Source organism: Tachypleus tridentatus, chromosome 1 (assembly GCF_004210375.1).
Source record: "Tachypleus tridentatus isolate NWPU-2018 chromosome 1, ASM421037v1, whole genome shotgun sequence".
NCBI classification, from domain to species: Eukaryota; Metazoa; Arthropoda; class Merostomata; order Xiphosura; family Limulidae; genus Tachypleus; species Tachypleus tridentatus.
The window spans coordinates 34990529-35017424 of NC_134825.1; the positions used below are offsets into that span (position 1 = coordinate 34990529).

General features: G+C 33.5%; 1 protein-coding gene across 1 annotated transcript; it reads right to left on the reverse strand.

Annotated features, from left to right (window-relative positions):
- On the reverse strand, nt 1-26896 carry LOC143246448 (phosrestin-2-like). Its single transcript, XM_076493220.1, has 10 exons — nt 26686-26896; nt 19471-19531; nt 17343-17608; nt 13021-13139; nt 9445-9583; nt 8339-8423; nt 7426-7498; nt 4020-4163; nt 918-1013; nt 1-593 (listed from the first exon to the last, which is right to left on the reverse strand). Exons 1-10 carry the CDS (start codon nt 26734-26736, stop codon nt 359-361), a joined length of 1269 nt encoding a protein of 422 aa, XP_076349335.1. The 5' UTR covers nt 26737-26896; the 3' UTR covers nt 1-358.

The window sequence follows — 26896 nt, forward strand, 5'->3', positions numbered from 1 at the left end:
TAGTAATAGTAAGTTTATTTGGTTAATTCATCTATAATAGCGTTATAAACAACAAAAATGAATTGGTCAGTCTTAAAGGTACAACGTATAAGATATGTATTTCAAATATTAATCGATAGTAAAGTTGCTTCCTTTAGTAACTATCTTGAAATTATTTAAAGAAATGACACAATGATTACAGTGAAATCTAGAAAACCTATATTCTCGCAAGATCCATATTACACTTCCTGTCTATTAGATTAGAGTACTGACATAATAAAAATAAAGGTCAGCTTACACGTTGACAAACATTTGATAGATTAATGTTGTATGAATAACTGAAAAATGCCTTAAGTAGCTTCCCTTGTTTAATAACAAATTATGTGATAAGTGGAACACGATGGACTTGAACTTGAGTAAGATCGTCAAATATAAAATCTTCAGTGCAACTGTACTTGTTAGCCTTGTTCTTTTTAGGATCAGTTTTCTTAGAGACGATTGAGTTAACCAGGGTAATAGGTGAACTTTGATCCGAATGCAAAATGTCAATATTTTGTGTTCTGGCTGGGTTACGATGCATCAGGAGAAAAGGTAAAAATATACTGACGTCACTTCTGTCAACAAAATAATAATAATTATTTTACTTGAGATTTCAAATATACATTATAAAGAGGACTGTAGCACTATGATGTAATTAAAAATAATATATATAGAAGCAGGGTTTTGTTAAGCATTTAATTTGACACTCGAAGATGTATATTTATTAAAGAAAAATACAACTAAATGTTTGTGACAGTGCTATAAAATATAATAATTATAGGGAATGCAAACACAATCAAACAAACTAAAAGAGGGAATTAATATTGAAGAAAATTAATAAATGAACAACTAATATCTTAAGATACCTGCTTATGAAAACACAGTTGTTGATAACTCACCCTGGTAATGGGGTCAAGGATCCGACGTACAACTTGACTTTTATTTGATAAGATATTAGAATCCCAAAAAAATCCTGCACATCTTTCTCAGAGATCCTGGAATTTCATAACTCAAATGTAAAATGCAGTATTCTACATAATTATAAATATTTCGCTCTTTATATAGCGCTATTTATATGAACACAACATTAACTTCATATTATAGCCAATAGTTAGAAATAAAACACCATAAAATTCTCGTAATTAGAAGTCGAGTGAAATAATGATGTATAAAAAGTTACTCTAGATTTCAGTGAAATAGTATATTTCTCCTTTAATGATTAAAACGCAATGTATTAGATGTTGATTTACATATAGATAGGTCGAATAAAACCATGTATAGTTGTATTTTACATTACATGGCCAAAATTATGTGAATACCCCTTCTAATTAGTGGTTTCGGCTTTTTCAGCCACACCCATTGCTAACAGGTGCATAAAATCAAGTATACAGCCATGCAATCTCCAAAGACAAACATTGGCAGTAGAATGGGTCGTATTGAAGAGTTCAGTGATTTTCAACGTGGCATTGTCACAGAAGGCCTTTTCAATCAGTCACTTCGTCAAAGTTCTGCCCTACTAGAGCTGCTTCAGTCAACTGTAAGTGCTGTTATTGTGAAGTGGAAACGTCTAGGAGAGACAACAGCTCAGCCACGAAGCGGTAGGCCACACAAGCTTACAGAAAGAGACAGCCGAGAGCTGAAGCGCGTAGCGCGTAAAAATCGTCTCCTACAGCTGCAGCACTCACTACCGAGTTCCAAACTGCTTCTGAAAGCAACTTCAGCACAAGAACTGTTTGTCGGGAGCTTCATGAAATGAGTTACTATGTCCGAATAGCCGCACACAAGCCTAAGATCACCATGCGCAATGCCAAGCGTCGGCTCGAGTGGTGTAAAGTACACCACCATTGGATTCTGGAGCAGTGGAAACGCGTTCTCTGGAAGGATGAATTACGTTCACTATCTGGTAGTCTGACGGGCGAATCTGGGTTTGTCAGATGGCAGAAGAATGCTACCTGTCTGAATGCATAATGCCAACTCTAAAGTTTTGTGGAGGAAGAATAATATTCTGGGGTTGTTTTTCATGGTTTGGACTAGGCTTTTTAGTTCCAGTGAAGAGAAATCTTAATGCTAGAGCATACAATAACATTCTAGAGAATTGTGTGCATCCAGCTTTGTGACAACAGTTTGGGGAAGCCCTTTTTTGTTTTAGCATGACGATAACCCCGTGCACAAGGCGAGGTCTATAAAGATATGGTTTGCTAAGATTGGTGTCGAAGAACTTGGATGGCCTGACAAAGCCCTGACCTCAAACACATCGAACACTTTTGGGATTAACTGGAACGCCGACTGCGAGCCAAGACTTTTCACCCGACATCAGTGCCCAACGTCACTAATGCTCTTGTGGCTGAATAGGAGTGAATCCCCGCAGCCATGTTCCAAAACCTAGTGAAAAGCCTTCCCAGAACAGTTGAGGCTGTTATAGCAGCAAAGGGATGACCAAATTCATATTAATGCCCATGGTTTTGGAATGAGATGTTCAACAAGCACATATAGGTGTGATGTTCAGGTGTCCACACACTTTTGGCCACGTAATGTATGTGTCAAATATATTTCACGGAATGGATATTTATGATTTTCCACTTTATCTACAAAATTGAAAATAAGCACCGAGAAGCTGGTATTACTTATGATTAGATTTTCTGTATTCTGTAACTAAAATAAAACAAAAACATATACACAGTGGTATAGGGGATATTTTGTTCACTTTCGTAAATAATATTTGGCAGTTTTCTCTGACTGGTTACACTTTCTCTTTGATTTTGTACTTAAACCTCAGTATATGGTTCCACAGATTGTATATTTAAAACTACAAACGTCATTGACTGAAATATATTAAGCAATAAAGTGTATGCCATAAGGCTGCGGCAAGTTTGGCTTTATAAATAACCATAAAATTATTTCATAGTCACGTTTAGGTTTTGGAAACGTTATTGCACATGCTTAGACATTTAACTTACTTATATAATTAATTATATAACTTGTGTCTGATTTAATCTTGCAATTGTTATCATTTTTGTGCTTACTTGTTTAAAGGACTTTAGATTTAAGAAAGTAGCTCACTTTTAAAAACAACGACTATTTATAAATACCATTTAAAGATCAGCTGATTGGATGTTTATTTTTAGAGAAAAGCCACATAGAGCTATCTGCTGTCTATCGTGGTGAATCGAACCCCTGATTGTAGTATTGTAACTTACAGTTATCTCGTAAGGGGAACTTAAAGATTAGACATTTAAATTTTTGTGCATGTACATTCATTTTAAGATTTTTAGATTCACTAGACTGTTCACAGTCTTTTCTGATTTTGATTTTCGTTCTATGCCAAAATTACAAATAATAATACAAGTTGTTCATTATCCATAGGAGCTATGAGAAGAGTAAGAACTAATTTGAGCTTCGTTGAATTTATTTATATATTGCTCTTAAAAATGAAACGGTTTCAGCAAGATAAGTAGGAGCTTTTACAAGAACTTGATAACAACTATGGTTTATTTTAAATATGTCCGCCTTTTTCTTTCGTCTCGTGTTTAGACGGGTGACATTTGAGCATGCAACTGTTCTAAACAATATTATTACTACCCGTCGTTTTTTTTGGGCAAATTTGCTTCCTTAAACTTAATAATTTTCAACGGTTTTTAAGACCCAAACCTAACCGTTGTTAGTCTTATGTTAAGAAGAAATTTCAGTGTTTCTAGATTTTTTAACTGCCATTTTTCATTTAAAATTGTTTCAAAATTTGTAAATGTGTGTGTGTGTGTGTGTGTGTGTGTAATTTACTTTTAACCGTTTCAAATCAGTAAGAGGTGGATATTTAAATTAGGTAGCTTCTACCATCTCTTTATAATTTTGGTTACGCATAGAAAACTGATTTACTTGTTTATAACTAGTTTTTATTGTATTGTTTCAATAAGCAGCACTCCTCAAGTTGTTGATAGCAACTTACACCTAACTATAAAATTCGATTTGTAAATAGGTAGCGAAGATTTTTCAAAAATCCTTACATGACACTTGAAGCTAAGCTTTTATCTTCCATCCAGTTACAATGATTTGTAAAAATACCATACTTTCCATTGTTGCTCCAAATATCTGGGAGAAGGCCAAATCTCTTATAATACGTACTTCCCGGTTGTATGGGGCAGTTTTCTCTAAAAAAAATTGTATTATTTTCAAACAACCTGTAAACCAGGACACTTAATTTGCAGTTATAAAGTTATCACAAATATTAGTTTGAATACAATGGTATTACAAGCTATATATAAAGGTTTTGTTTAGTTGAATTTCATGCAAAGATACTCGAGGGATATCTGCGCCAGCTGTTACTACTTTAATAATGAATCATAGAGAGAAAGAGCTAATCAACATCACCCACTACCAACTCTTAGGTTACTCTTTACCACGAAAAGTAGATTTTAACATCCTATTATAACGCCTTTACAGCTGAAATGTCTAGCATGTTCGGCGAAAAGGCTCTATCTAACACGCAGGTTGCGAGCCGTGTACCCCAGCACCAAGCTTAGCCAGGCCACTTATGTAAAGGAAATATTTCCTTTCGAATCTAATTTATATCAGACGTTAATATAAAGTTTGTGGTCTTATAGAAAGATTCATATCGTATTCACTTGTTTTAATTTAAAATTTTAGTTTACATAAAATAAGAAGGTCGAAAAAGAAAAGAATTTTTTGAACACCATTACGCATTTATACTGTTACATGATGAACTTTGTAGAATGGACGGCAACTGCATGTTGTGGAGACACGAGTGTAGGGGCTTGTGTTTCCACAACAAGCAGTTGCTGTCCATTCTACAAAGTTTCATCATGAATACTCAGCCTAAACAATCTATCAAAGAATACTGTTATATGGTATTGCAAGATATTTAAGAATGTATGTATATGTAAATCATTATTGAGGTTTTTCTTTATTATTATTATTTAATTAACTAAAAAGTGTATTTTGTTTCGGGGTGGGGGAAACATTTATATAATTCTAATACACAAGATTTTTGAGGTACAAGAAAATACCTAATACATTTATGAAACCCCCCAGAAATAATATAAAGTGATAAACCACATTTAAATTCAAATCAAGCAAACAAGTGGAAGATATGATTACCAGAAGAGAAAAAGAGTCATATGTATATCAAATTTTATTTACAAAGACAGTGTTTATTTATTAAGGTCATAATAAAGTGTATGTAAATACATAAAATGATTTAGTGTTATTTAGGAAAGACCGATTTCGTATTTAAAGAGCTACACTCTAGCTTGTCTCTGCCAGAATTATACATTCTAGTTGAATGCAAATCTTAAAGTTTTCAAGGTTGTGAAACGCAAAATAGATTATGTCAGATGATTGGTTAAGTTTTATTTGTACTTGAATTAATGTTAAAACTACTACGGCTATCTGTCAACGGTTCCTTATTTTAAATTATTGCGTAGAAGAAAGTTATTCAATCAGCCAAAAACACTGTATCATCGATTACTCAGATAAAAGATTGACTCTCACTCTTATAACGCACCTACCACTCGAAAATCTAGAGGCCTACCGCAATGCCAACCCTGCCTCTTTTGAGACAGTCAAAAGTTGATATGTCTTCTGACTAGATGATGATAAATCCAGGTGGGAAAGATTAGAAAATAAATTATTGTAACTACAACAAAGAACAGGACGTGTTTCGAATAATCAGTTGCATCAACAGCATTAAGAATGAAACAATCTTCAATAGTAACACGTGAAGGATATTATCAAAACTGTAATATAGCAGCTTATAACGAGCACCTGTTTATCCAAGATTTTAAAATAACACAATTGTACTGATGTTGAGAGTGCAAAATGTTGAGAATTAATGCTTAAAAAACGTATGATGTTTTGGGTGAGTCCTGATGTGTATGGTGAGATCTATTGGTTCTTTTTTCTTGTCTGTTGGTAGAAACATAGAATATTTCAGGTGACACACTTGTTCCTGCCTGTGTTGTTTCCGATTAAGTCCAGCAGACAATGGTTGAAATTCACAAGATCTCAATCTGACCCAACCTTAAAAGCCTTTTTCGTTATTACAGTCCTATATGAACCAACTGCAGAACATACTTTTTGATGAATGACTGAGCTATTACTGAAAACGAAATCTTCAAGTTCCTTGTAGATTTATACCACACAGAATTCAGGTTATTATCAAGTTAAAAGGTGTTTCGACACATAACTAATATTAGATGGGGTTGTCTTATTAATATTTTTATTCAGTGAACAAATTGTTGACCGGTAAAACAGCTCACGATATACAAATACGTTAGAAATATATATATATATATATATATTTTAATGAACTAATGTTTAACTGTGTTGTAAAAAACTATACAATTGAATCATCATTTATATATGTAAAATCGGCTGGTATGGATAGAGAAAGCACTATGTAGAGGAGCGAACAACGTTTCGAACTTCTTTGCTCATCGTCAGGTTTACAAAGAAAGAAGGAGGTAACTGACCGATAGCTGACCACATGTTTGAAGGCGGTTGTGCAACCATAGAAAACATCCAAATATTAAATAAAGAAACAAACATAAACAAACGCAAAATTAAAGAAGCCTTACTTATACAACAACTCAAGCCCAAAATAAACCAATACAAAGTAACGCCTTTATACCTATATTAATAAATATATCCAATATCTAAGCACGCCCTCTATATTCCTATACTCAATTACACAACTGCCTTCAAACATCTGGTCAGCTATCAATCAGTAACCATTTTTTTCTTTGTGAACCTGACGATGACTGAAGAAGGTCGAAACGTTGTTCGTTCCTCTACGTAGTGCTTTCTCTATCCATACCAACCGTTTTTAAATATATAATTTTCTCTACAAGTGGTTTTTCTCGTCATCATGGATTACAATCACCATTTACATCTATTTTAAGCTTCAGAGAATAACACATTTCGAAATATATCGAATTTTATTGAAGTGGATTAAGAAAGAGAGGCCAACATAAGACTGTTCCAAGAGACGTCTTTTTCCCTACAGCATTTTGAGCAGTGTTGGAATGTTGTTGTTTTTAACGAGTTTATTAAACTAATAATTTTACCATTTTTAAACATATAATTATGAGACTGTTTCTGTGTGTACCATAAATATTATGACATTTTGAATATTTGTATATTCAAATATATATTTGTATATATTTTGTATATCATTTGTATGATATATATTTTGTATATCATTTGTATGATATATATTTTGTATATCATGTGTATTTATATATATATATATAAATGTCCATTTCACTAAACCTTTAATATAGTTTCTAAATATGGATATAAGGCTAGATCTGCAACTGGAAAATGTGGTCGAAACAAATGATTGCTACACGTGTTAAAAAACAAACTATTAATATTCAGTAATAGTTGACTTACTGACTATCCAGGCTGGCGACTGATACTTTACACTTTCCAGAAGAGAACATACAAATGTCAGCCACCTGCACCACTGATATAAACATGGAAACAAAATAGATAAATTAATACATAAATGTATAATAAAAGAATGAAACAAAATTTGATGTTGACACATGTAGGATGTGTTATGTAGGCGTAAAAATCGTCGTCGTAGGTTGTAAAAAGTAATGACGGCAGTTTAATATTCTATTACATGAAATACCTCAGACTCTTTAGTATACATAAAACTTGTAATTATTACCCTGCAGATAAGCATACAAAATATCATTCATTAAGTTCTAATATGCTCCCTTTAATAAAAAATATGGCTGCTCTATCAAATCTTGTTTTAAAATGTCATAAAGAAATATTAGGAAACTTTAATTTTATGGTCTTTAAGAGAACCATCAACGTTATTGTCTTTAAGGAAAGGGTACTAACACTTTGTTATCCATGAGAAGGGTGCCATAAACGTGTTGTCGCTATAAGAAAGGTGTCATACATTTGTTTTATTCAAACGAAGGATGTCATCAAGTTGCTGTCATCAAGAGAAGAGTATGGTTGTGATAAAAATTACTCATTACTCAGTAACTTATACAACGCCATATTGTTGTCATTGGATAATAAGAAAATACACATTTTGTTATCTAGTTATTTGCTCTAAACCATTTCTCTAAAGTGACTTTTCTACATTATATCTGAGTTGTACAAAATCTGTTTTTCTTTAATATAATAACAAAGTGAATTAGGACTTAGCGATGCAACTTATAAATAAACTTATAGAAATGGAGAAACATATCAGTTAATTACATATTCTAGCACACAAAGAGTAGGTGGATAGATATGCATGTGTATTTATCATCTGTTCCATGTTTTGTTGAAAGTAACATACCTGAAACTTTGACGTGTTTGACAGTTTTATGTGAATAATTTTGTACAAGGACATTCAGGTTGATTTCTTCCCCGTGATAATAGAGCTAGAGAAAAATAATGGGTTCTATTTCAGAAATTGTTTGTTTGTTTGAATTTCGCACAAAGATACAAGAGGGTTATCTGCACTAGCCGTCCCTAATTTAGTAGTGTTGGCGGTGGGTGGTGATGACTAGCTGCCTTCCCTCTAGTCTTACACTGCTAAATTAGGGACGGCTAGTGCAGATAGCCTTCGAGTAGCTTTGTGCGAAATTCAAAACAAACAAACAAACAAACAAAATTTTAGAAATATAAATGACATAGTTACAAATATGGCTGTTTCTATGAAGTAATTCGGCAAAACTGCGGAGAATTTGAGAACAAAAGTGATGAAAACATTAAAATTTACTATCATCTATAACATCAATATCATCATCATACAATGATGAAACTCTTACTTATATATATGATACCAGAAAACGTTTTTATTACGCAATCTGCAACCCCCAATTTCGCGAAATTTTTGTCTTGTGTTCATGTAGATTTGCAATAGAAAACACGATTTTTCTCCATTCTCAGGGTGCAAATATGACGTCATGAATACGTCACACGTAGATATAATGCACTGGCGCCACGGGTAATTGGCTAGTATATATAATTAAAGAAAATCATTTAAGTAATGATGGAATCGTCTGAGAAAATAATGTACTATATGACGATTTATATAAATTATTATGATTTTAAATAGTTTAACATATAGTATTTCAAATAAGCCTCTTTTTATACTGAGTTATAAATAAACTCAAAAGGCGTAGAACTGTACACGTTTACTTTTCGTAGACTATTATAAGATATTTTAAGCTATTAGCTGAAATATTTATGATTTATTTTTTTAAATGCTTAATATTAAAGCAAACATTTTATATTCATTTCTTGAATTAAAACAAATAAAAACTCATATTACATGATTTAAAAAGAATATAACTGATTTCTAATAAGCCCTACCAAATACATATTTTGTACGTTTCTTTTCAAATTGTTATCGAAACTTAATTCGTGTGTCACTAAGAAAGAAAGATCGAATATTACCTTTTTATCCATTGTTGCTTCAAGGAAGATTTTCCCTGAACTAAGAGGAAAGTCTTTGTAGGTCGACCCAGATGGTTGTCCAATCACTGCCCACAAAGGGGCGTATTGGATCTTTCTTATGGCTAAGTTTACCAGGCATCTAAATTAAAATAAAATAGTTTAACCGATTATTTAAAACTAAAACCAAAATTTTCAAATCAAGGAAAAAATGGCTATTTATAAAATTAAACACTACAAAAGAGTTGTCAAAGGTTTTGAAAAATAATTTTGATTTGTGAGATATTTCTGCTGATAGAGATATATGAATATTTTCACCAACGTCATAATTCAGAAAGAGATATCTTCAATATAGTTAAGAATCTAAACAAAATGAAAATTAAACAATTAACCAAAAGAAAAAGAAATTATTGAAATCTACGAAATCACCATATTTTCCCCCAGATGGTACAGAAACCGGGGTTCGATACCCATGTTGGGCAGATCACAGAAGCTCATGGTGTAACTTTGTGCTAAACTACAAACCTAAATCTAACAACAACAACCAAAAGATATTGAAACCCTTGTTAATTAAACGATTATCTTAAGTACAGTGTTTATGTAAGAAGAACAAAATAAATACTACTCTCTAATGGTCATCAAGAGGCCTCATATTCTAATTAATAATCACAGACAAAAACTACAAGGTTATCAACGTTAAGTGGTAAAAAACGCGGTTGTGTACTTTTCTTCTGAGTTATTTGGTTAAATAGTAAGTGGTACCATGTTTAAATTATCAACATATCTAAAAACCACAAAACACCCACTTATTTTCCCCCTTCTTAAAACGATGAGATCCTAGGACCGGTGACTCAGCGGTAAGTCAGAAGGCTTATTAAGCCCAAAATAAGGTATCGATACCCACGGTGGGTACAGCACGGATAGCCCATTGTGTATTTTTGTGCTTACAACAAACAATCCGTCCCTCCATTACTGCGAGATGAGCCTGGTTTGGTTTGAATTTCTCGCAAAGCTACACTAGGGCTATCTGCGTTAACGGTTCCTAATTTAGCAGTGTAAGGCTAGAGGAAAGGCAGCTAGTCATCACCACCCACCACAACTCTTGGGCTACTCTTTTACAGACGAATTGTGAGATTGATCGTTACATTATAATGCCCCCATGACTGAAAGGATGAGTATGTTTGGTGTGGCGGGAAATGGAATCCGCGACTCTCATATTGCGAGTCGAGCGCGCCCCTAACCACCTTAGACTAGTCTAAGTATTACGATTTTTCTTTAAAATTTTCTTTCAACTAGTTTAGGGTAACTTTTGTTTTTTACATGAAACTTAAATCTAGACAAAAACCTGTACTATCTTTTTGTTTTGAACATGAAATACGGAAAGTAAATATCAGTGGAGTTAAGTTTTTGGTAAACTGTAAGTAAAGGTGAAGCGACGTTTCAGACTTTGCGTTGACCACATGAAACCCTCAGCCTAGAGATCGAAACGTCACCCACATCTATATTCATGACAGGTTGTTCAAGTTCTCGATTTTTTAACCTAACGTTTCTGATTAAAATATTTTATGTTACGTATAATACGATATTTATTAAAGCTAGAGAAGCTTTTCTTGAGATGTACTATATTGATGTTTGAATGACATTTAATATCTAACTATGCTTATACGATCACATGGAAGCATACGACGTCAACAACAACTGCAGAATACCACAACGAACATGAAAACATGACTTTAAAGGAATATTGATAGACTGATAATACTAGAAAATAAATCCTCTTTTCTTTCACTAATTCATCTCACCATGAGTAAGCGGTATGTTAAAGAACTTACAAGTTTTAAAATGAGGGATTTCATTTCTCGTGGTGAGCAAAATACAGATGGTCCATTGTGTAGCTTTCTGCTGTAATAATAACTCTCTCTTCATGTATGTAAGTATATATTTCATAATTATCTGCATCACATCAAAAGCACTTACTTCACTCCGCACAGCCTTGATGGGACAATTATGTAAACATATAATATATTTTATTATACACGTAAACACTAACAAATATATCATTTCACCAGCAAAGTTGTAACAAACAACTGTAACAAATGACAAAAGACGATCTTCTGTAGTGTATTACGGACATGATGGTTACCATCTAGAAACATCAAAATAGAAGCTGGTATCATCAAACATGCTTGACTTCTATAAGTACATGATCACCCAAATTCCACCTTTGAAAATAATAAAAATAGAGAACTGATATCGTATATCAACCTTTATGCCAACCTATATTGCTATCCTATAACATTATCCTTCTTCCACCTTTATCTAATTGCTATATGATATTAATATGTGATATTAGATTAAGAACTATATAGCCCCCCGTATAGCAATACTGATACACTTTATTTCCTCCCATTAAGTCTATTTAAGCTGTATGATATAAATTGCTAGTTAATACAGTTCCAGCAGCTATAGTGCTAATAACAACTGATACTATGAGCTATAAACCCGATTATATAGTTCTGGTAGGCCTAACTTAACCCGTAGCAAGAACTTAATTTTTCAAACAAACGTGGGTAAATTTAACAAGTCATCTGAAGTTAGACTTTCCATCCCAGAATGAAAGTTTACCACAAATGTCGCTAGCTTCATATTAAGATCTTATATATACTAGCGTCCTCTATAAAAACTAATATTTTAAGTTAGAAATAATTGCATTCTGATTGTCTGTAAAAAAAATGTATTTTCTAAAAAGTTATAAAATTTATCATAAAATCTTTAAAAACTTTATTAATTTCAAAATTATTGTAGTCAAAATTTATCTCGTAGAATATTCAACCTTCAACAACTCGAGGAACATTAATAAAGACAATGAACTAGATATACACACGACATCTTTTGCTGAACGAATCAGTAGATATCTTTTATCAGGGCCCGGCATGGTCAAGCGTGTTAAGGCGTTCGACTCGTAATCCGAGGATCGCGGGTTCGAATCCCGGTGGCATCAAACATGCTCGCCCTTTCAGCCGTGATGGCGTTATAATGTGTCTGTCAAGCCCACATTTCTTTGGTAAGAGAGTAGCCCAAGAGTTGGCGGTGGGTGGTGATGACTAGCTGCCTTCCCTCTAGTCTTACACTGCTAAATTAGGGGCGGCTGGCGCAGATAGCCCTCGAGTAGCTTTGCGCGAAATTCCAAACAAACAAACAAACCAAGCCTTTTATCAGGCTCGGATGAGACAAAACAGACAAGCATTGTTTCTGTTTTGAGCTCTAACGTGACACTAATAAGATAATACGTTAACGTCATAAATAGATTTTTCAGACTAAATCTTTTTAACAGATCTATATGGCAGGTACCAGTAGACAAGTGATCTGACTTACGTTACTGGCAGTTCTGGTTTTTATGTAAAGTTGTACATTCCGAGTAGAACATGCTGATAAAAAATATTTACACATTGAATGACAAACGTTCAGAAACTAAATATCTTTATACTTAAAATAATTTCAAGAATATATGTAAAGATTGGCTCGAAATTTATAATATTCTGCATTTCTAATAAACTAAATTATAAAGAAAAATCTCACCGATTAGATGGTTTTTCCGTTCGAGTAGAAGCGACATAACAACGAATATAATATCGGACACCACACGTGTCTGTTCCATTTGGAAGCATGGTTACAGATATAGGGGTAGCACAAGGTATCTATGAAGGAAAATTATGAAAATATATATTTTATTGCCTATCGTTCTAATCACGTATCAGCATTTATCATTATAAACAAATTCATTTACACTGTCTTAACTAAATCTTCTTCCTAAAGGGAAATAAAAACTTAAGTTCATCATTTCCATTGTTTTGAAACTTACGTTTCAAATATTAAAACTGAATAAATGATTACTGTATAACCACAGTCTCTTTTTTATGTCACTTTTGAAAATGTGACCATTAACAAAGCCGCTAAAGTATAAATCATCTTTTTCTCTGCATTATCAAAAAATGTAAACTACCGTAGAAACTCATAAGCAAGCATTAAAGCAACAACAGCTAGCAATATTTACATCGTGTTTTCAGACCCAGACCTTTAATAAAAGATCATAACAGAAAGTGTAGCTTTTCCATTTAATTTTGATGTAGATGTTGTATTTAATTATACCACATGTTTCTGTGTTTTTAGTATTTATTTTTAATTTACTGTTTGTTCTGTTTATGTACAGGTTTCACATAAGGTCGAGAAAGTCGTTGATTTTGTTCCAAAGTTACTTTTGTTCTTTTGCTGTTTGTGAAGTGGATTATGTTTGCTACTGCCAGGGTATTGCTTAATATAAGCGTTGTGTAACGTTATCGACAGCAGTGTCCTTCAACGGATACTTAGGTGGTATTTCTATGTTGTAATGAAAATGATCAGTCACGTGAAACACTGGTCGCTCTGGGTAAATGCTACGTTTCTTGTATACCAAGGAATATTTTTTATTTGTTACATTTGATTAGAATAGTCTGGAATATCATTTGAATTTTTAATAATCAGGACGGAACACAGAGTTAACCACCGATGTTATCCAGTCAGAACGACTATTCCCATGTTTATTCAAGCAAATACGCACAAATATTGTAATTGTGTTTGGTGTCTTTATAAACATGGTGTACTTGAATTACATTTTTGCCAGTCTGGTTGCTTAATTTCACTTTTACACAGGTTGTAAGAGAATTAGCATTACTCCGAGATCGATATCCTGTTATCTAACAAGCATAACCGATATACCTTAGCATTAACTCAGTTTCATCTGGATATATCACAAACATAAACCTGCTGTGATTTTACTTCAGTTTTTGAATTTTCATATTATAAAACATATATAACGTCAAAATTCTCAAGGCAAGTTTAGTTGATTAATTAGAACCGCATGAAATATATACTGTTGTTTTTAAAATAACTTATCATTATTTCTATATTAACATGTTATTGTGCACATTAAAATACTAAAGATGCTAATAATTAAATAAGAACAAAATCATAAAAACATTCATGGATAAGACATCGTAATATTAGCAAATATGTTCTTTTCTAGAAGACGAACATTTGTCCGTTTCTGTTGTTCTTAACTATTACTAGTCGAAATTTGTTAGTAATGTTAGTCTCCTTATAATAGAAACAGTAAAAACCTTTTAGCTTGTATGGTCTGTTTGTTAATGACAACAACATTTAACAAGGGTTCGCGTCAGAAAAACGCAAGGCATGAGCGACTGAATTTATTCTGTGCGACTTAATGAAATGTCATTTAGTGAGCCTTAACAAAGAGTTCATTATTTCTTTCACCTACTTTGATAACAAGCTGCAGGTTTCGTACTTACATATAGATGAAAAGAAAGCTCGAAAAATTCATTGACAGTTTAACAGAGTGCTACTAGATATATTAACCGTTTCTCGAGTTATAATACTGAAATCCGGGGTTTTGTGGAGAGAGCACAGATAAGTAGTTGTGTAGCTTTGTTACAATTTTTTAGTGTATATATATATATATATTTTAAATCAAGAAACATTAAACACGACAAAGTGTATATTCATTTACAGTAAACCGAACAGCAAATTTTGTCTCTCATTGTACATGCTGTTATTGCTACTAGTGACAAATACTTGTCTCGTATGGTAGAAAAGGTGATTTTAGTGTTGTAAATCCGTAAACATACTGCTGTACTAGCAGGGGACAAGTAAAAAAGGTATGTATCAGTAACGTTAGTTCGGGCCCGGCATGGCCAAGCATGTTAAGGCCTGCGACTCGTAATCTAACGGTTGCGGGTTCGCATCCCCGTCGCGCCAAACATGCTCGCCCTTTCAACCGTGGGGGCTTTATAATGTGACAATCACTCCCACTATTGATTGGTAAAAGAGTAGCCCAAGAGTTGGCGGTGGGTGGTGATGACTAGCTGCCTTCCCTCTAGTCTTACACTGCAAAAGTAGGGACGGCTAGCGCAGATAGCCCTCGAGTAGCTTTGTGCGAAATTCAAAAAACAAACAAACAAATGTTAGTTTGTTTTTTGTGTGTTTTTTTATAGCAAAACCACATTGTGCTCTCTGCTGAACCTACCGAGGGGAATCGAACCCCTGATTATAGCTTTGTAAATCTGTAGACATGCCGCTGTACTAGCAGTAGGCCAGTAACGTTAGTAGCAGTTTAAAAGTGGGATACATTTTTTTACAATCAGCTACTACTTGCAGGGTCACGTGCAACAATAGTTGTTTTTTTTATCGGTAATAAGGGAGATTTTTTTTAGAAGTTGAAATTTATGATCATTACATATATTGTTTTATCCCATTTCCAACAACCTATATTTTTTTAGAAATTCTTAAACGCATTTTGTAGGGCACTTCTAGCTGTTTAGAGGTTGCTGGTTCAATTTTATTACATGGCTAATTGAGGTTCAGATACTTCAGACTATGTTACGTTTACTAATAAGTTCACATGAGCTTAATTAAAAGCTATTAACACATGGTAAAAGTGGTGTAAATTTAAAGGATAACCAGAATTTTGTATATTTTTTCAAGCAGAAAGAAGCCAAACTCTAATATTTATTATTGCACAATTAATACACAATATTATTAGAAACAAAGCAGTAATTACCAAGTAGAGTGTGTGTTTTTCGTATAGCAAAGCCACATTGGGCTATCTGCAGAGTCCACCGAGGGGAGTCGAACCCCCTGATTGTAGCGTTGTAATTTTGTAGACTTACCGCTGTACCAGAGGGGGACTACCAACTGAAAGGAAACTGGTTTGAAAGTTAATAACGTTATACATTCAAATTCTGGTTGCACATAGTGCTTTTATGAGCAATGAAAATTCCAGTCTAATTTACTTTTAGCTAAAAATCATCGTATTACTATAGTCAGGTTACAAAAACGTAGTTTTATCTTTATTAAAAAACTTAAGTTTGCATTAGTGATTTCGATGTATGTCAGCTTTTTCTGTTGTTTTCAATTAAAGTGAACGGTTTATACGATTTCAGATATCAAAGTTCATTTGCACCAGTTGATAATATCTTACAAAAGTTCGTTGAATTCTATGAAGTAGATGCCAACCTTCTTATTACTTACGATTGATTGATATGAGCTAAAGGAGTGACATCAGTCCTAACAGTAAAGTTAAATTTCCAAACGTCTACCTTATTGCCTTTTCCAGTCGTCTTTGCGCGATGATAATTCATTAAGTAATTTCTTTTTTCACGTTATAACTCTCAGTTATAACAGTACTTCTGTTCCACAGTTTATCGCTCTAATAATACACAGGAAATGCAGAGAGGATTTGTCAAAACCGTCTCTTTCTCTTCAGTCAGTGTAGTGGACAGAAATAAAAATAATCCAAGGCTGACATATGAAGAGCTCTCTTTCAATAAACAGTAATAACAACACAAATCTTTATGTAACTTTAAATACTCTAAAAAGAAAAGTAATTACAATAGTGATCAATGTTGGTTTTTCACTTTTATTGTGGTTCGTCTAGCTGTTAGTGAAATAATCTTCCTAGTTTTTGAGCAAGTTTAACACAGTAAAAACAATCTTACCTGTTTGTTGTAATATTTGTTTAGTAAATAACAAAAATACATACACAGTTAGTCCCATCTGATTGTATTGTTTGTTTGTTTTGGAATAATTAAGTATCTAAGTATTAGACTTCGTGACTTTAACAGAAGGATTATCAAACTTGATGCTTTCCCCTAAAATGTTATAAGTTTATCCCACGAAGTTCCACAGTTTAAAATATTTTCTTTCCTAATGATGTTTGGAAGCTTCTCAAATAATTACCCAAAGCTTAAATGTTTGGAGTACTTTTATGAAATAACTTTTCTTTCCACAAAATACTGAATTAATTATTTCACATCCTCATTAAAAAACAGTAACAACCTTATACTTACAACAAGACGGAAAGGTAATGCATTTGTTCCTAACTTTTGAAGAACTTGTTCAAAAAGCCACCTATCGCTTAAATTCTGTTGTTCATTATTGTCGTTAGTGATTTCATCCACGCGTGGATAAATCTGTTTGTGAGATAGATATAGTTCTCGAGAAAAACTCATCCCAAGTACCTCATCTTCTTCACGACCGTAACGAAATATCGCAATTACTTCCACGTAAACATTTTTATTTTTCACAGATGTTGGATCTATGAGGACAATTCCTTCTGTAAAAGAAAAGAAAATATCTGTCGAATAAATTATTTCTGATAAGCGGTAAACTGTGAGAAAAAAATTCAAATATGCAAGCAACATAATAAATTTGGATGAAGCACATTCTATGTTTATCACAGCAGTATTCTGAATATTTTGCTAATATCAGTCAGAGGCCTTAGTGGTCTTTTGTGGTATGTTTTTAATTATATGTGAGCAATAATATGTAATAGTACCTTTAATAAGCATATGAAATATTAATGAATAGCAACGTAATTCAATTCTACATGAGTTACAGTATCAGTAAAGTTTTTCATAGGTATAATAATATCAGAAGCCATTATTAATATACTATTTCACATTACAAGACAGGAGTCATATGATCAGCATGCCACAATAACATGCAAAGTTAGCGACATTTTTACATGAAATATGCCTAATTATAACTGTAAGGTTTGTATCAACATTTCTGTTTCGATTTTAACTTGTATTTTTACATAGATTTATCGTGAAATATAGAGTTGAGTACGTTTCAAAACAACTATACGTTCCGCACATCGTGACTGAGGTACGATATACGAGTGAGGTCAAATTGACCTATTCGGCGATACGAGAGAAACTCAAGAGGATTTGTTTGTTTGTTTGAAGTTAAGCACAAAGCAACACAATGAACTATCCATACTCTGTCCGCCACGGGTATCGAAACCCGTATTCTAGCATTGTAAGTCTGAAGACTGAAGGGCAGCTCAATATGAGGTGTTGGTACTGTCGTCTAACTGCTTTCTCCTTTGTGTATTATTTCAAAATCAGGGATGACCAGCTAAGATAACTCTAGTGTACCTTTGTAAAATCTTCTGAATGAACGCCATGGTTTAGTTTCCCGAAAATGACTTTGAAATAAACGTTTGACCATCCTTTGTTTAGTGTGGCGATTTCTTGCTTAGTTCTGTTTCTTTTATAAACGTATTTAATTAAGGCGTAAAAGTTCAATAAAATATGAATCTAGTCAAGATGACTTCATATGTAAGTTAATAAAATATTTTTAGAAGTTCTGAAGCTGTATTTAGAAATATAACCAAGTTAGCTCTTTCTATATATAAATTTAACAAACAGAACAATAGATAACGTGAGATCTTACATTTCATATGACGCTTATTTTGTTTGTTTAGAATTAAGCACAAAGCTATACAATGGGCTGTCTGTGCTCTGCCCACCACGGGTATCGAAACCCGGTTTCTTTTAGTGTGTAAGTTGCAGACATACCAATGTGCCACTGGGGGGCTTATTTTGTTGGACTGAAAGGTTAAGTAAGAAAACGGAAACCATTTGAGAAGCAAGCAGAGACACTGCTTGTTTAACATTGTCTCCATTCTTTCCTTGGGATTCACTATTTTTTTAGTTTAACGTCTGAGCTTATTAAGATGTAGAGAAATGAAGTGACACTTCTGAGGAAAGTAATATGATTTCCTAAGCCCTTTGTTTAGTTTTTCTGATAACTAGTTCTAAATCTCATCAAACTTTTACGATGAAACTCAATACACTTTTCGTGCATGCACTGTCACCAATAGTGTTAGAAAAGGTTTTTAAGAGAAAGTAAGAAATAAAAAACCCAGCAAAACCATAACAGATAACAGAAAGAAACTCCGCGTTAGAGATAAATTGTCTTCATTCACTCGTGATTACAATAATTTACGAATACGTGGAGGAAAAAGGATTCAGTGTTTTGATATATTTTAGTAATTTGTCTAATTATTCACAAGCAGACAGGAAATATATACGTATAAATACACATGTATTTCGTCGCGTGTGCTTTTATATAAGTGTAATTTATTATAGAAGTAGCAATATATGATATCTTAAAGATATCTAGGCTTACCGATTGGGTCGGTATAAGTAAAATGATCTACAAAATCTCTTTTTCCAAGGTAGATGGTAACCTGTAAAAAACAGAAGATATTGTTTACTTAATAAAATGTGACCTGTAACGACAGTACTGCATGTATAATACTATGTAGCACAAATTGTGTTCCTCAATATTATGTGTTATTTCTTAATTGCTTGTGTTGTAAAAGTACAGAAAACGGCCATTATTCCCTTCAAACTTTGCTTTTGTGACCTGGATAATGAAATTTAGAAATTAAGATATTTTCTATGCAAAAATGGGCAAAATTGCACATTTTCATTTACATAAGGTCTAAATAAAACAACATTCGAATCAAGATTTACAGGTATTTATACTAAAGTTATACAAAAATGAAGAAAAATGTTTGAAAGTGAGTATTTTTTTCGAGATTTGCGACTGTAATATAAATCACTTTCACGTATCAGCCCCCAAATATAGTCTTCTATCATGTTTTCGTTATGCACTCCTTAGTAGCGGCGTTCAAAGTCCAGTATATCTTGGTGGAAGCGCTTGCCTTGCTCCTCTGAGTATGCTCCCATGTTCTCCCTGAATTTATCAAGATGAGCGTCAAGGATGTGGACATCCTGCAGCCCATTTTGCTGTATTTCTTCACCAGAGTCTCAACCAGTTTCATATAATTTTCGGTCTTGTGATTGCCCAAGAAGCCCCGAACTTCTGCGACAAAGCTGCCCCAATTCTCTAGTTTTTCGATTAATAGACGTTAATTACAATTGTAGACCCCAAGGCCTATAACACATGACTGTCGCTGAGCAATAGGGTTCTTCTGCTGTCTGTCGGCTAAGAGTTTTTATGAATCACGCGAGTTTCTCAAAGTTGGCCCGGCATGGCCAGGTGGTTAAGGCACTCGACTCGTAATCTGAGGGTTGCGGGTTCGAATCCCCGTTGTACTAAACATGCTCACCTTTTCAAATGTATGGGCCTTATAATGTAACGGTCAATCCCACTAATCGTTGGTAAAAGAGTAGTCCAAGAGTTGGCGGTGGGTAGTGATGACTAGCTGCCTTCCCTCTAATCTTACACTGCTAAATTAGGGACGGCTAGCAGATAGCTCTCAAGTAGCTTTGCGCGAAATTCAGAAAACAAACATTCCTAAAGTTTCCACATTTTCGAAAATGCGCGAGCGTTTTCGTAAAACGAATATTGTTTATTCTTACTTTCAAGGGTCTTCTACACATTTCGGACTTGCGCAATACTCAGTTAAAAATATACGTCACATGCAAGAAATGAAAAGTATACTGAAACAAGAGTAGTTATTAAAATAAACGTATAATACTAAATCTGTTACACAATGTAAGAATACAACTGTCTTATTTTTTGTATGTATATGAAACGTAACTCAATAAATGTTGTTTCGTAATACTCGCATCGTATCGCCACACTTTTACATTCCAAGAGAAGGAACAGTGTAGGTATTATGGGGAAAATATGTATCATAAGTTAGTTAGTGGCTGATGAAACTGTGTAAGTTTATTGAATACGTGTAAGACGCATATGAAAATATTAAAACATCTAGAGTAAAGAGGTTCAAAACAAAGCAAAACAGAAACAACAAACGTCTTTCTATGTTACAGAGGTCTTTTGAAGTGATAACAACTATCATATCCACAGAACAATAATTATTTATGATTCTGTCTAATTTCGAGTGCGACCAACATGGCCGAGTGGTGAGAGCGATTGATTTCTAATCTGAAGGATATGGGTTTGAATACTTCTCACACCAGCTGTTTAAATGTTAATACATTTCAAGCTACGCGATCCATGAAGTGGACGATAATTCTTTAGACATTTGCTGGCAGTGAACGATTAGGTTGAGACTCTGAGGGTATGTTTTTAGATTAAAATATTGGTAAGATATGTCCATGCTATTCGAATATTGCCATGAAATTTGCCAGATCAATGAAGAGTGGTAAGACTCTCTGCTTTATATGGTGGGGTTTATTAGGTACAATTTTTGTTAAGGTCTGTATGTTGGAGAGTCAGTGGTAATATACGTGTAAACTGGATAGTCGTAAAGAAATCGCGTTTCAGTTGTATTGTTATTTATAAGATATTTAGAAGTTAACTGGTGAGGAATTCAGTGCCGATTCCTAAGGTGTTTATTAGTTGAAGGATGACTGATAACATATATTGAATTATACGATTTGTTATGTATAGCATGGAAAAATTTGTTATTAAATATAAAGCTACATAATGAAATATCTGTATTGTGTCAAAAAATAGTTTTTAGCTTTCTGAGCCTTCAGGATCATTGCTGAACCACAGGGACGAGGCAGGATGGAAAAGAATAATAAAAAATAATATTATGGCAGAAAAAATATAGAAGCTACTGAGAACCGTAAAATAGTTAATTCGTAAGTTGTTAAAAAACAGAAAATTTCTTCTTGCGATAAACTACATGGAATACTAACGATTGCAAAACCATATAACTACGTCTTGAAAAGAGGTAAACGTACAATAACTTCTAAAGTATTTTAGTTTGTTTTGTTTGTTTTTAAATTTTGCGCAAACCTGCACAAGGGCTATCTGCGCTATCCATCTCTAATTTTGCAATGTAAGACTAGAGGGAAGGCAGCTAGTCATCACCATTCACCGCCAACTCTTGGGCTAGTCTTTTACCAACGAATACTTATTTAAGTCAATAATAATTAATAGTAAATTAAAATACTACAATATATAGGACTAGTGTAGTTAAATGTAAAGAAGCCGATACATTGTTTAAAATTCACTGTTAACGTTTCAGGGTTTAATACCATTATTGCAAAATTGAAGAATATCCAACTTTATCCGATACCAGTGACCTCCTTACTCAAAATAAAATGGCACTCAATCTTCAATATTATAACTTGTATCGTCTGTTTAAGACGTTCTATAAATTTTCAATGTAATTTTTTCAATAAACTCAAATATGAATATAAAAAAAGACCAATAAAAACGATCGTGTATGTCCTAATCTTCAACAAATACAATCATCGCTAAGTGTCTTAGTGAGAAAATGAATGAAAAATACAAAAACATTCTATTATAGATGCGACAAGAGTGTTTATTCAGTTAACAACAGGTTTTTAAGTTGGAAAAAACTCGCTCGACTTTGTGTTCCCTCCAAAGTTTTGCATAGCTCTCAGAGCGTAAAAAATCTTGGAGAACACTCTTTTAGAGAAAATCAGGAGAAGAGCTCTTTCATGAAAAATCAATATTAAAGCTGAGAAGATGTTTGAGATGGCAAATGTCCTTGCAAACATTTTTTTTTACACCTGAAACTTCACTCATTCATTAAACGTTCTTCTTTCGCTAGTTATTTGTATTTTTTATCAACTCTAAAACGAAATAAAATGCGAGAAAAACAAAGCCACGAACAGGTAGTTGAATTGTATTTTTTATAGTTATTATAAAAGTTACTTATTTTTGTTGAGCAGATGGGGAAAAATCTCTGTTTTTATCTGAAATCATTGTGTTTTTTGAAATGATTTTACTCTTACTGTAAGCGATATGAAATCATAAAACTGACTAGTAATTAAATAATGAAAAATTATGGACATTATGAATACAAAATGTAATCATAATGAACTGTAAGATTATTATAGGTTGCTAAACCATGATAAACTTAATTTTATTGGCTTGTTTGCTTAAGCAAAAAGCAGCAGAATGAGCTACCTGCGCTATGCCCTTTTTCCGTCTCATGTCCCAGCTGACCAGATGAACCATGGAATTGCACAAAGGCCTTTTTGGCATTGAATATGGTGTACATAGCATGAGTGAAATAATATTACATAGTTTTATTTCATTCATAACTTCTTAAAATGAGTATCATATCCTGTATGTATTAAGAATATAAACAGGCATTCATCACATTAACAGTAACTTCGGTAGCAGCAGTACGAAATTATACACATGTTATTTTTAAACTTAAAGTTTAAGTGTTTTTCTGAAAATTTACGTGTCATAAAAAAGGAATAATTTTATCAGGGAATGGGTGAGAATTTTCTTTCTCTCTTTTCTATATCCTAAATCGCTTTAGATTTCAGGAAGAGTTTTCTGTGTTTTGGGTTAGATGTTTCGATCAAGATGCCTTTAGAACGTAGCTGGTTGACGGAGTTTAGAAACCCAGCAAGCCCATCTAATCCCTTCTGACTGAAAAAGGGAGACATTTGCCCTAAAAATTTGGCAGATAAAGAATGAAAGATTAAAAATCGAGGCAGAGAATCTAAAAATAGTAGGGGACTGTATAACATGGTCGTCTATACGTGGTCGTTTAAGTGTAAGCTGTTTTTTTACCTTTTTTCAAGGATTGGGTTATCCATAGTAAATAGAGTAAAATTAAGTGTCCACTTACCCAACCTACATACTGCCCTACAAAGAAATGCACTACAATATCAAACAAATACACCTCAGTAATGCTACTGTTTTGTGACCACGATACTCAAACACCAGTATCAGACAGAATGTCTGTCCACAACACCCGTTGAAAACGTCTAACACTGGTACTTAGTTGATCTTAGCCCAAGAGGACTAGCCGATTAGCCTTGGAGGAGCCATTCCAAGGCTGCCCATCGACAAGAATTCAAAACCAAAGTGGTGTGTTAAAGTTGGACCTCTCAGCCACTAGGACCCTCTTCTCCCCTTCATGGGTCATCACGTACAACAAGCACATGGGAGGATGTTCAAATCCCAGAGGAGGTAAACTAAAAGTACAAAACCTTCTCTGGGAGGTCCCCCAACCACGTACAGAAATCTGTTTCGAGGAAAGCAGTAAAACGAAGGGCTGGAATTATCTGTTGTCTACAACAATCCTTAGCAGGAGATGTTTTCTTTATCTATGTTTTAATTTACCAAGGTATTCTTGGGATTCACATGTCTTTGATGACAAAAACATTCTTAAAATTTACAGAAGTAGTTTGATTTTTCCCTCTGCCGATTTGCTTTCGGGTTTACTTCATTAATCCTTGACTTAATGGTCTAACCTACAAGGCAGCAAGTGGGAATGGGATTTGGAGTTTAGTTTGGGCGCCAAAAGCCATTTAAAGGAATATCTGCAGTACCAGATATCCCACTTTACCTTCCATAACAACCATCAGTTGGTCCACGGGCTGCTTATTGATTATTCGCAGCTAACCTCTATATCTGGAACCAGTTTCATTGTCCTCCATTGGTAGATACACTTCACAGAAGATCTTCATTCTCTCAAGCGAGAATTACTAAACAGTTATAGCTTTTTAAGATGTATAAACTCTTATTGCTGTAATTAAAGACGTAATGTAACTAAATGAATTATTCAAGCCTCGCCTTGTGTATTGATGTGCTATTTAATGGAGAGAAAATGAAACACTGAAAGACTTCTTATCACTTAATTTTATTTTCGAATACAGATTGCATGGCTCACAATAATAATTATATAAAATTTGTTTGCAGTTTCAGAACATTGAAGAGTGAAGAAATTCGTCAGTTAAGTGTATCAAACTTGACATCATTTCAAAATATTTAATGTAATTGAACTTTAAGTTTTTAAAGCTTCTTGTCTCACGTTAATTCATTAAGTAATTACAAACACAACATAAAATACAAAAATACGACCTTTATGCAATAGTTATTAACTAAGGATAATGAGGATAAAGGTAACTTAGGTTAATAAGGATTACTAAAGATACGAGAAATGGTTACTAAGGGTTATGATTGTATGGGTTTACAATAAAAAAAACATATTTACTTTTATTGATGTTTAATCTATTCATTTAACCTGGATGTCAAGAAATTATTAATTTTATCAAAAAGTTACGTTTAGTTTTTTATTTACTTTTTTACAGTTGGTTTCCATTTTAGTACAGATAACTGATCCATTTTTTTATTTCAAAATTTAATTAAATTAAGTTTATTCTATGTTGTAAGTATAGAATGTAAAACAGCCAAGCACATCATTTTTATAAACAATTTTTCACAAGCATCAATGCGTATAGATAAAAGATAGAATCTTCTGACTCACCACGTACAAAATGTTTTTCCGATATGTACAATAAGAGTCAGTTTTTGAAAAAAAATCTTCTAATGTGCTGAGAAAAAGCGAAGTCAATTTGCACTTCAAAAGTTGAAGCTTATTATTGTTGATTTGTTTTTATATTACAAAAGATTGTGTTTTCCTTTACAGCCACAGGTTATCTGCTGAGTCCATCAATGGTAATCGAACCTCTGATTTTATGGTTGTAAATCTGAAAACTTATCGTTATATCAGCGGGGTATTTATCACAAAAGAAAAAAATGGATCTCTTTACATATGATTTTATTTGTAAACAAGCACATGCAGTTTTATAGAAGAGATATACACGAAATTGATGTTAACTTCATTTTAAGAAAGACACAATATTCATCTTATGCTTGTCTTCTTAAGATTTTGTTTGTTTGTTTCTTTCTGAATTTCGCGCAAAGCTACTCAAGGGCTATCTGCGCTAGCCGTCCCTAATTTAGCAGTGCAAGACTAGAGATATGGCAGCTAGTCATCACCACCCACCGCCAACTCTTGGGCTACTCTTTTACCAACGAATAGTGGCATTGACCGTCACATTATAACGCCCCCACGGCTGAAAGGGCAAGCATGTTTGGTGCGACCAGGATTCGGACCCTCGACCCTCAGATTACAAGTCGAACGCCTTAACCCACCTGGCCATGCCGGGCCTCTTCTTAAGAGAGATATATACAAGGTGCATGGGTACACTTCATGTCTACTGTGTATAAAAGACAAATCTTTTATCATTCCATTGATAAAGTGCAATTGTTGTTTACTTTATTTAATTATAAGGGTGAAAAAAGTGCCTACGTCAGAAGGTTCGGAAATGATAGTAAGATAACATAGTTCTTACTCTATTACATGCATTCGGTAGGTTTTTCATGCTTCGAAGGTTTATTTTTCCTTATTTCTATTGTCTTGTTTTTACAACAAATTTTGTTGGGTATGCGATATGAACTTTTCATATTTTCAAAGTTCCAGAAAGCTTTACAAATATTATTATGATAATGTTCATCGCAAAATAACTGATGTATTACAACTTCCTTCTTTTTAAACCAAAAGTTTAGATTGTTCATCACACTTGAAGTATGTTGAAACCAGCCTTTCGATTGTTCGAACATTCATCATTCATTAAAATAAATATAATTATATATATATAAACATTTTGTACTTACACTACCATCTGCCGCACTTTTTTTGAAGATATGGTTTGAGCTGAGAACCATTCTAGAAGAGGTTTTGTTCGTTTCCAAGTTCCACCTGCGTCTGCTAACGGGAAGTGTTCGTCTAGTTTCCAAAACCACCTAGTGGTGTTACTTGGAAACATAAGAGGAAGGATTACCGTTGGCAGGTGAGCCAGTGATGCTGTAAGCTTGCTGAGGTCCG

Bases quoted from the DNA above. Each gene is read 5' to 3' on its own strand.
- LOC143246448 (XM_076493220.1), bottom strand. From the start codon at position 26,736: ATGGTTCTCAGCTCAAACCATATCTTCAAAAAAAGTGCGGCAGATGGT. The intron at 19,532-26,685 runs GTAAGTACAAAA...TGTTTTTTACAG, and splicing joins AAAGTGCGGCAGATGGTAGT to GTTACCATCTACCTTGGAAA. The intron at 17,609-19,470 runs GTAAGCCTAGAT...TTTCTTTTACAG, and splicing joins TACTTATACCGACCCAATCG to AAGGAATTGTCCTCATAGAT.